At 32.7% G+C, this 12,158-nt stretch overlaps 1 protein-coding gene and 1 pseudogene across 1 annotated transcript; one reads left to right on the forward strand and one right to left on the reverse strand.

Moving 5' to 3' along the window:
- Positions 1-1,374: 1,374 nt before the first annotated feature.
- LOC128197976 (uncharacterized) lies at positions 1,375-2,177 on the reverse strand. Its single transcript, XM_052881023.1, has 5 exons — positions 2,105-2,177; positions 1,923-2,027; positions 1,779-1,854; positions 1,592-1,687; positions 1,375-1,508 (listed from the first exon to the last, which is right to left on the reverse strand). The coding sequence occupies exons 1-5, from the start codon at positions 2,164-2,166 to the stop codon at positions 1,413-1,415; spliced, it is 435 nt and encodes a 144-aa protein (XP_052736983.1). The 5' UTR covers positions 2,167-2,177; the 3' UTR covers positions 1,375-1,412.
- Positions 2,178-7,867: 5,690 nt separating this feature from the next.
- On the forward strand, positions 7,868-9,485 carry LOC108323652 (molybdate transporter 1-like; annotated as a pseudogene).
- The last annotated feature ends 2,673 nt before the right edge of the window (positions 9,486-12,158 follow it).

Raw genomic sequence — 12,158 nt, forward strand, 5'->3', positions numbered from 1 at the left:
AATTATTTATATTTATTTTTATAATTATAATTGTAAAAAATTATTTATATTTAGTTTTATAATTATAATTTTATTATTTTTGTTATGATAAAAAGAAGTGAGAACCATACGTGTTTTCGCTAAATAATAATAATGACAATGAAATTATTATGTAAATAAATTTACTAGAGTTTAAAACTTTATAATTATTTAAAAAGATCGTATCAGTTGCATATTTTAAAATTGAAAATTGCTGAATTATTGTGAAAGAGTTTCTTACCGCTATCTGTTATTTTTATTTTATTGAAAAAATATACTTTTAATAAATAAAAATTATCAAATTCATACAGTGACAACGGTATAATCTTCTTCCCGTAATAAAGTACTTAATGATAGTTTCAAACCGTGTAAATCCATTTGAATTTAGAACTTCGAGTGTCTTTTTAATTTTGACTGAGTGTAACATTATTATTTTAAATTAAAGGTAATAAATTAATTATTTTAAAATTAAAGAAAGCAAATCGATTTTTTTTTATATAAATAGAAGTCAATAATATACTCTCATTTAATTCTTTTTTTTTTCCAAAGTTCTTTCTATTTTTGTTGATGTCAACATGGGCAGACCTTTTAAGGGGCAAGGGTGCCGTGGCCTCCCAATTTTTACTTTTTTCTAAAAAAATTATATATTAAGAATTTTTAAAATTATTTAAAATTTTCAAATTATATATAATATATATTGGAAATTGATGGAAATTAAATTAATTATTTTTTATTTCTTTTATAAAGCACAACAGTTAATGTTAATAATAATAAAACATAAAATCAAATACAATAAATAAAAATATTTATTAAAATATTTTTTATTTGCTTTTCCATTATTTTTTGAGTTTTTTCTATACATTCACTAGTGCAGGGAGCGGCTTTTACCGCGGTTCATTTTCACTATACGTCGCGGTTCTTGAACCGCGGCATATTCAGCCGCGGTAGTAAGTCAGACACTTTAGGCCGCGGTTCTAACCGCGGTATATAGGTTGCGGAATATGCCACGGTTGTCAAGGAACCCGCTGCCTAAATCCATTTTAAAAAAAAAATTAAAAAATACACTATATGCCGCGGTTGAACCGCGGCATATAGTCGGAAGAATATGCCGCGGTTAGTGTCAAAACCGCGGCCATATGTCTCGTTTTTAAAAAAAACGAATTACTATATGCCTCGGTTGTGGTTAGAACCGCGGCATATTCCCCTGCAGTTTTTTAAAATTGCAGGTCTGTTTTTGTGATATCCAATACCACAAAAACAGACCTGCATATAAAAACATGTACACATATTCAATTTGAACATAATAAACACATTTTCAAATGTATTTCAACATCAAATAAAGTATAAAGTCTAAGAAAATTCTATCTAATCAAATGCATTGTTTAAATCTAAATCTAAGAGCTATTGTATAATCTAACTATATACTTCGCAGCAGCGTTCCTAATGAATAATAGTGACTTCTCAGGAACTGGTGTAGTAGTCTTGAATCTCTGCAAAAGACAATTCATTTTAATTAGTGTATATGAATTCAACATTTGTTAAAAAATCAAAATTTGTTAAAGTTAAATATTACCGTTTCCCAGCGACTTGTGATGTGAGAACAAACAATATGGGTCATCCAATACATTACATAATATCCGCACTCATATGACCCATTTTGTCTGTTACACTACAATATATCATCACAGTTGATAATAGTTAGTGAATAACATTTGTTATAAAACAATTATAACAAAGTATGACTTTAGCATATGTCAAACCTTGAGAGAAATCCAAGCAATCTTTCTACTATTAACAATTGATCTCCCACCCATCATCATACTTGCTGGAATAGAACTGTATATAAAAAAAGGTTTTAGCATTCAATTATATAACAAAGACAGTCCAAACATTGAGGTTCTTACCAATCAATTGCTTGTTTGAGTTGTGTGGGAGGAGGCCTGTGCAATGAGCAGAACCACAAAGCATAGTTGTCTTGCATAGACATAACAAGAAGTTGCCAATGGCGCCTGAAATTCATAATAACGTAACTATTAAATATTAAAATCACATATAGAACATTATTATGTTAACAAAGTTCACTTACCCGGATATATAAGGCAAAAAGTATATTTTCTTGCCCCTTCCAAAACTCCTTATCAGATGCATGTTGATATGCTCAAAATCATTTGATTCATGAATTGATTGGGGATCAATGAATCCATAATCATCAGAACGCCCCAACTTATTAGTGACCCCAGACATATACCTGAAATCAAAAATTAACTTTGATATAAGGATACTTGATATATAAATCATTTTTATATATAAATAATTGGTCATAGACTTACATCGTCCATAGTTGAATAATTGAAATATTCAACTCTTGTGTTCCCGACGCAAGCTCATGGACATCTTGGCTATTAAGGTATATTGGGACCTCAGAGCCTGCCCCAAATACGTTAGCATCATACTCAACCTCCAAAGGCTTATCATCAAGGATGTCAGCAAGTAGATGCAATGAAGAAAGAGGGTCATCCTCAGATAGAGGAATCTTCTGTTGTGCCTGCGTCTGTTGTTACATGAAAAGATAAGATAAGTTTTGACATCAAAAACCTTTAAAATTGAGAAGTGTAAAGAAGAATTTCATACCGAGGGGTCAGAAACTGGTTTAACCAAAAATTTAGGCCAAGTGATAAACATCTATGTCATTTCCAGGCTGCTTTGGACCAGATATCATCATAGACAACATCATGTACTTCCTCTTCATGCACAATGCAGGAGATAAGTTGTAAATTATCAATATAACTGGCCAACAACTGTGATTGGTACTCAGATTACCAAATGGGTTCATTCCATCAGTGGCTAAACCAAGCCTAAGATTTCTACACTCTTTACCAAATTCGGGGAATTGTCGATCAATATTTTTCCATTGCTTTGAATCAGCTGGATGACGAAGCAGCCCGTCAATTTTTCTCTCATCTGCATGCCATCTAAGATTTTTAGCATCTTTGGGATTCGCAAACAAACGCTTAAGTCTGGGCACTATTGGAAGGTACCAAACTACTTTCAAAGCAGATCCATTTTTTTCTATCTCACCATTATCTTCACTATTTTTTTTTTGACTTGTATCGTGATAAGCCACATTTTGGACACTTTGTCAAAAATTCAAACTCTTTCCTATACAAAATGCAGTCATTGGGACAAGCATGTAACCTTTTATACTCCATACCCATTGGACAAAGAATTTTCTTCGCATCATAATTACGAGTGGGCAGTGTATTTCCATCTGGCAACATTTCATTCAACAACGTCAACAGTTCTGTAAAACTCTTATCAGTCCATCCATTGCTCGCCTTCAAATTCATGAGCCTTAACACCGCTGACAAACGTGTGAACTTAGTTGAACCGACATACAAAGGTGTTTCCGCATCAGTCGACATCGTCTCATACACATGAGCTTTGGCAAAATTTTCTGCTCCAACATCGCGGATCATGTCCTCCAATTTGTCTTCATCCGGTCGATCTTCTTCCATGGTGGAATCAGTAACATTTACACTTTGAGAGTCAGTGGGAAAATGCATTTCTTCGCCGTGCCATATCCATGTTGTATAGCATCTTAGAAAACCATCACATATAAGATGTTCTCTAATTTGAGTTGCGTTCAACTTTCTCCCATTCAAACAGTTCACACAAGGACATCTAAACTTCACTTCATCATCACTTCTCCCCTCATTACGTTGTGCAAATTGTATAAATTCCTCTACACCTCTCTCGTACTCAGCACTAATACGTGGTAAATTAATCCAATTTCGATCCATATTCCTAAATATTACATAAAAAGATAAGCTACTAAAAATCAAACTTGCAATTTCATACATATCATTGAAACTTAGTGAATAATATTTTAAGGTTTATAAATAATATAAGAACTACAACACACATTACCAAAACTATAGCAAATATCATACCATACATTACCAAAACTATAGCAATTTCAGGCATTACCAAAATTTTAGCAAAAACTATACCATACATTACCGCCACTAATTTCATAAAATTCTAAAACTATAGCAATTGTTATTGTAAAAACTAATGAAGAAATCATGTTAAGAGCGCAAAAGAGCATAAATACCTGGAACAGGGGCGGCAAAAAAGCTTGGTGCAAGAAAACTGAAATGGCAGAGGAGAGGGAATGACACGTTTCAAACCATTTTGATCGGCTAAAACTGATTTTTATCGTCAAAAATGAATAATGACCGAACAATTTGAAGTTTAAACGGTGAAAAACCTGAAATCGGAGATGTTTGGTGGTTCGGAGGTTGAAAGAACGCTCAAAACAGAGAGCTCGACGAAGAAGACGATACTGTTCCAACGTTTCGTTTTTTACTTCTGACTGGGGAATCTACCGCGGTTCACAACTTAACCGCGGTATATAAGGGGTATATGCCGCGGTTAAGCGTGTAACCGCGGCATATACTGATTAAAAAAATAATCCTAAATGGCATTTTTGAAATTATTTTCAAACTATATGCCGCGGTTCAGCGGGCAACCGCGGCATATACCTCGAAATATTTCAAATTAATTTCAGATAGGGGTATATGCCGCGGTTCTCTGGACAACCGCGGCATATACCCCTGTAACGTGCTGAAAATAACTGTCTCCCCAACTGCCTTTTCAGTAAATGATAGGGGTATATGCCGCGGTTCTGTGGGCAACCGCGGCATATACCCCTGTAACTTCTGATATTCTCTGACTGGCAGAGAAGATGAGAAGTTACAGGGGTATATGCCGCGGTTGCCCACAGAACCGCGGCATATACCCCTCTAACTTTTGAAATTCTCTGACCCAGTCAGACCCTGCAATAAATTGTCAGGGGTATATGCCGCGGTTGTCCAGAGAACCGCGGCATATAGGTTGTTATTTAATTTTTTATTCCCACGTGGCGTCAAACGGGCTGGTTGACTTGGGTATATGCCGCGGTTCTACGCTGAACCGCGGCATATGATTGACATTTATTTACAATACTGCCACCGCGCACCATTATGCTACGGTTTCCTTTGAACCGTGGCATAATGTGCGTTGTAAAAACCCAAATTTTTACTAGTGATTGTACTTATCTTTCACTTTCACATTTTTTTTATGAAGAAAAAAAAGTGAGATACAAACTCAATATTTTTTTTTTCATTTTTTCATAAGTTCTCTTCCATTCTTATAGAAAAAAAAAAGTAATTATCTTTTATCTTATATAATAATGAAATATTAAAATATTATTCTAATAATTAATATTTTTTATCTCGTGAGTCTATATATATATATTATTTTTTTATGAATATAGAAGAAAAATATATTATTTTTCATAACTAATTTTTAGTTGTGACTTGATTATCGTAAAATTTTCTTTTAATAATTACGTCTTTGAATTTTTGGATTTTTTTATTAAATTATGATAAATTAATTTTAAATTTTAAACTTAAGAAAATTAAATATGTTGATGAAGTAAAAGATAAGTTCATTTTTTTAAAGTGATTAAAGGAGAGCAACATAAAAATAAAAACAAGATAAATTCAATTTATTTATATATTTTGAAGTATATATGATACTAATGATCTAATTTTTCAATTAGATGAGTCATTTCTTAAAACTTCAAAAAATTGAGTTTGATATTAATGGTTTAAAACGTGATCTAGAAAAACATTCTCAAAGAAAATATTCAATAAGTGAAAGAGATAAATTAAAAAAGCTTATTTAAAATGGATTCTATATCTAATATAACTTCAAAACTATAACTTTTAAATATATTATTTTGGATTCCAAAATTATTGATAAATATTGTCAAAATTTCTCAAACTCATATCTATACATCTGTAAAAACTTTAATTTGATAACGAAAATATGTTCTCTATATGGTCTCAAGCAATCACCACGTGCTTGGTTTGGAAAATTCAGCTCTATTGTTCAACAATTTGGCTTGAAACGAAGTGAAGCAGATCATTCAGTTTTTTATTGTACTACATCTCTTGGGAAATGTGTTTATCTAATAGTATATGTTGATGATATATATAGTCATCACAGGAAATGATGTTGTTGGAATATCTCAACTGAAGAAACACTTATGCAAACATTTCCAAACCAAAGATCTTGGAAGCCTCAAGTACTTCTTGGGCATTGAAGTAGCTCGGTCAAAAGATGGAATTGTAGTCTCTCAGAGGAAATATGCTCTTGATATATTACATGAAACAGGAATGATTGATTGTAGACCAATAGACAGTCCTATGGACCCAAATCAAAAATTAGCTTCAAGCGAAGGTGAATTGTTCTCCGACCCAGAAAGGTACAGAAGACTTGTTGGAAAACTGATTTATCTCACTATTACAAGACCGGATCTATCTTTTGCAGTTGGAGTGGTCAGTCAATTCATGCAGGCTCCATGTCTTGGCCATTGGAATGCTATCATTCGTATTCTAAGATACCTAAAAAAGGCTCCTGGACAAGGGTTGTTATATGAAGATAAAGGAAGCATTCAAGTCTCTGGATACTGTGATGTAGATTGGGCAGGCTCACCTATTGATAGACGGTCTACTACTGGATATTGTGTTCTCCCTTGGGGAAATATCATTTCATGGAAGAGTAAGAAACAAAATGTAGTAGCCCGATCAACAGCTGAAGCTGAATATAGGGCTATGGCATCACTAACAAGTGAACTTATATGGGTGAAACAATTTCTTCAAGAGCTCAACTTCTGTAACATTCAAACCATGAAGATGTATTGCGATAATCAAGCTGCTCTCCACATTGCATCAAACCCAGTGTTTCACGAGAGGACCAAACATATAGAAATTGACTGCCATTTTGTTAGGGAAAAGTTGTTGTCCAAAGAAATTTGTACTGAGTTTGTTGGGTCAAATGATCAACTTGCAGATATGTTAACTAAGTCCTTAAGAGGACCTAGAATTGAATTTATTGGTTCCAAGCTTGGTACATACAATTTGTATGCTCCAGCTTGAGGGGGAGTGTTAGAATTATTGTTAGAATGATTAGTGTGAGCTGTGTGTGTGCTGTCAAGTATGAGCTGTGTGTGTGTGAGTTGTGTTTCAACCAAAGTGAGTTGGAAAGGAAATGGGTAGTTACTTTCTTTCCCTATAAATGTAATGCTAATGTAAAATGAGAGGTAAGCCCTCTCATTCAATAATATATTTCTATGTTCCTTCAATAGGTATTAACTTATAATTGGCTTGGAAAGTTAAACTTAAGGATATAGTGCCTAGGGAAATTTTTCTGGTTATGTTGTTGTTTGGTGCAGTTGTAATGTCAGTGAAATGAGCTTGGCTTATTGGTTATGTGTAGTGTGCTTGTTTGTGATTGGTGTACCTGTGTTCAACTTGGCTAAGAACAAACTTGGTTTTATTTCTTTTATTGCTGCGTTTTTTATTTTATTTTGCATCATATTTTTGTTTTGGGCCAGATTAAGGGGCCCATAGGCCGTGAGAGTTAGACAGGGTCAGTTTTACAGGAGCTCATTTCTTTCTTTCTCCTTTTTCGTTAGTTTCTCTTTTTGCTTCTCTTTCTTCTTCTTTTTCAAAAAACCCTAGGGTCAGGGTAATTGGTTGCGAAAGGGAGAGCGGCGTGAGGAAGAAATAATTGTTCCGAGGAGGTAATGGAAAAAAGAATTAATGGAGAAAGGGAATCGGAGGTTAGGAGTTTCACTTCTATATATTAAATTAGATTTAAATTCACTTCTTAATAATTAAAAAAAAAAGAAATAAAGTAAAATAATATATCAGAGAAGAATTTCGTTATATAATTCTTTTAAAAAAAATTATCTATTTCTATCGAAACATAAAAAAGTTGGACCACTTTAATAAATTTTTCAACAATTGCACATCTCAAGGAATTGATATTTCGGTGCACACATTCTTATAAGAGTGACTAGCCAACACAGAATAATACAAACCCAAGAGAGTCTCATTCAGAAACGCATTCATGGCAAACCAAAACCCTTCTTCAATTCCAATCTCAAACCCCGAAACAATCCAAACCGATCAAACCACAGGTTTCTCAGCCAAAGTGATCGTGCAGAAGGTCAAAACCAACTTGGTTTTACGTTCAAAATGGGCGAACTCAACGGCGCCATAGGTGACCTCGGCACCTACATACCAATAATTCTATCTCTAACACTTTCCAAGAACCTCAACCTCGGCACGACATTGATCTTCACAGGTATCTACAACATCCTCACCGGGGCAATTTATGGGGTTCCCATGCCTGTCCAGCCCATGAAGTCCATCGCCGCAGAGGCCCTAAAAGATGCCAGCTTCGGCGTGCCGGAGATCATGGCCGCCGGAATCTTAACCGGAGGCGTGTTGGTGGTTCTGGGTGTGACAAGGTTGATGCAGCTTGTGTACACACTGATTCCTCTATCCGTCGTGAGGGGAATTCAACTGGCACAGGGCTTGTCCTTTGCTTTCACAGCTGTTAAGTACATGAGAAAAACCCAAGACCTGCCAAAGTCGAAGGCTTTGGGTGACAGGAATTGGTTAGGGTTAGATGGGTTGGTTCTGGCAATAGTTTGTCTGTGTTTTATTGTTATAGTGAATGGTGATAAGGATGATGATGGGTGTGAAAAGAGGGTTGAAGAAGATGGGAGAAACAGAAGTAGAGTGAGTAGAGCGAAGAGTGTTGTTTTTTCACTTCCTTCTGCTTTCATAGTGTTTGTGTTGGGGGTTGTTTTGGCCTTTGTGAGGAGGCCTGAGATGGTGCACGAGATAAAGTTTGGACCTTCCTCTATGGAAGTGGTGAAGTTGTCTAAGCATGCATGGAAGAAAGGGTTTGTGAAGGGTACGATTCCTCAACTTCCATTGTCAATTTTGAACTCTGTGATAGGTGTTTGCAAGTTGTCAAAGGATTTGTTCCCAGAAAAGGACTTTTCTGCAACTTCCCTTTCAGTGAGTGTGGGGTTGATGAATCTTGTTGGCAGTTGGTTTGGTGCAATGCCATGCTGCCATGGGGCCGGAGGACTTGCAGGACAGTATAAATTTGGTGGAAGGAGTGGTGGTTGTGTGGCCATTCTTGGTGGTGCAAAGTTGGTGTTGGGATTGGTGTTAGGAAGTTCTTTGGCACACATTTTAAGACAGTTTCCAGTGGGGATCTTGGGAGTGTTGCTTCTGTTTGCCGGAATTGAATTAGCCACCTGCTGCAGGGACATTAATAGCAAACAAGATTCTTTTGTGATGCTTATTTGCACTGCAGTTTCACTTGTGGGATCAAGTGCAGCTCTTGGCTTTTTGTGTGGAATGATAGTTTATGTGCTTCTTAGGCTCAGGAATTGGACTAGTGATAAACTTTTTCCTAACATGGGACCATAAAACACAACAAAAAAGGAGCATAATATATACAATATTATAGCTTATTGTCTCTTAGTTATTAGGTTCTTGTGTAACTCTATTACTACTAAATAAATCACGGAATGAAAAATCGTATTTTTCTAATGTGCTTTTTCTTCATACAATTCATTTTCCTTTGTTTGCATTTCAATTTAATCGGGACTCATAGTAAGGAGTTAAAATTTTTATTTTTATTAACTTATTTAACGTTTTACTTTTCATTTTTATTCGAGATCTCAAATTAATTATATTATCCTAATATATGTACGTTTTTTAGTTTAAATTATTTTATTCATATAAATAACTTTAAAATATTATTTTTTATATCAAATTTAACAAAAATTTAACCATTTACAACCAAAATCATTAAATTTTAAGATATATTTGTTGGTCTAAATATTTATAAATTAATCTTATATATAACCAAATTTGGTTACATCATAATATTATTTGATATTATATATTCAGAAGATATTTGATGTATATAGTACAATGTCACATTATTGTTATTTTATTAACTATTATATATACGGTAAATTGTTATTTTATTAGTCTTATATGTTTATCACATGAGTCATATGGTTCAAAAGTTCTATAAATATAAATGGTACTTAAGAGAAAATACACACAATCACTCGTATTCATTTTGTCTAACTTAAAAAGATTCAAACTCTTTTAATGATTTGAACATCAAAGAATTTTTTATAGGTAGATCTTTTTGTATTCTAATCCTAAAAAATACACATCAAAATTATTTAATTCACTTAAACTTTGTCAGATATGTTTGAAAGTTCATACTCAATATTCCGATAATAACATCTTCAAATACTCAAAAGTCTTTTACTTCAAATACTAAAAAAAATGTCTTTGGTGAAAGAGGAATTATTATCCCAATCAAGTCCCAACATAAACTATACAAAATAATAAGCTGGTAATTCAAATTTTCCTAATACAAATATAATATTCAAATTATTTGTGAGCTCACAATTCTATTCATTTATAACATCCAATCAAATAAACATTTTATTCACACATTAAATTCAAGTCTATTTATCTCATGGAAGGACCTATACACATTAGTTGTCATATTTACATTACACTTGATCGATCACATAGATATTTGAAGGTTTTAACAAAAATAAACAAATGTGTTTCATTTATACCTTAGAAATTTTGTACCTATCTTACACTACCATTGTTTTTACATTTAGTAAAGGGAAGAAACACAATTTACCCATATTACGGTAAATTCCTAGAACTTATAAACTAGACGCAATTATTTTTTCCATCACAAGTTAAGGTATAAAATCTTCATTAACTCTTATCATCTCATATCTTTTTTTGCTATCTGAGTCTAATAAAGAATAGATTCAACAAGTTTGTACCCAACATATAACAAGTTTTTTTCTCATGTTTTAGTTGATGATAACTCAAGTCTTCTTCGTATAGGAAAAACATAATATTGTCTAACCTTTAAGTTTTTAAATGTTAGAGAGTTATAAAGGATCCAAAATAATAATGCATGCAATTTCAAATATTCTTTCAATATATTTCAAAGACATCAATCATTTGTTCTATAACAATCTCTGGTCTTCTGCTTAAATGTTCAAGGTGGCTACATAAAGCATAATTTCTTTTTATAGCATTGTAGGCCTTTAAGTGAAGGTCGTCTAATGAACAAGAATAAATCAGATGGTAAGATGATTGTATTGGTTTATCATAAACAAAAATTCATTAATCAAACATTGATTATAAAGTGGTGCACAAACCACTAGCCATCATGCGTACAAAAGAAATTATTGACTTTCATCTTAATCATAAAACTTTTGGATAGTTTACTTCGATTCTTTAATTAAATATATTTAGACAAGGTAAAATATATATAATTTTAGGCTTCGGTTCATGAAGGTTATTTTTTACTTTATTTTTTTATTATTTTTAATAAGAATTGAAGTCTATTCTTATATATTCTTTTAAAAAAATTCAATTTCTTTCTATGCTAACATATTTTTTACCATAAAACCATCATGTTTCTTATCAACAAACAGAGTCACCAATACCTTTTCCACCTCCACATTGAACAAAAGAGATTAAATAAATCTTTGCATTAGGAAAAACGAATTATGAAACAAAAAAGTAAATGCAAAACCAAAGAGTGAACATCTAACCGCTTTCGAAATGGAAAAAAAGAGAAGTTTGTAGTGTCAACACAACTACAAACTTCGCGTTGACTACGATAAAGAAAAGGAAAGAAAGTGGAGAAGTGATGACGAAAGTGACAATGTGGTTCGCATTTGGTGACGAGGAAGAGAGCAAAATGGTTCTTGCAATAGAGAACTGATGCGATGCAAATGAAAAAACTTTTTGTGAAAATGTAATGTTAACCGTGATAGAGGAATAGACACCGGTTCTTTAAAGAACCAAAGCATATATTTGTGCAAATATTTTTAAAAATGTTATCAATGGACATTTTGTAAATACATACACAACTATAAACTTTTGATTATTTAAAGAATTAATAGCTGAAATTTTCTAAATACTTACAAAAATGTCACTGATAACACTTTTTTAATTATTTAAAAAATTATAAGCCTTAAATTTTTAAAAAATCAAAGCATATACAAATATAATTTTTAATTATTTTAGAATCGAAATTTATAGTTGTACAAAAATTTAAAAAATACCGTTGTATTTTGAAAAACTTTATTTTTCTGGAAACAAAAACATATTAAACGATTTCAAAAACTTTTTTTTAACCGTAAATCTTCCTTTAAGACT

This window comes from Vigna angularis, chromosome 7, assembly GCF_016808095.1.
Source record: "Vigna angularis cultivar LongXiaoDou No.4 chromosome 7, ASM1680809v1, whole genome shotgun sequence".
NCBI lineage: Eukaryota > Viridiplantae > Streptophyta > Magnoliopsida > Fabales > Fabaceae > Vigna > Vigna angularis.

Coding starts and splice junctions, on each gene's coding strand:
- LOC128197976 (XM_052881023.1), bottom strand. CDS start 2,166: ATGCATCTGATAAGGAGTTTTGGAAGGGGCAAGAAAATATACTTTTTG. Junction 1,688..1,778: donor TTGCTTGGATTTCTCTCAAG/GTTTGACATATG, acceptor GATATATTGTAG/TGTAACAGACAAAATGGGTC. Junction 1,509..1,591: donor TCACAAGTCGCTGGGAAACG/GTAATATTTAAC, acceptor TGTCTTTTGCAG/AGATTCAAGACTACTACACC.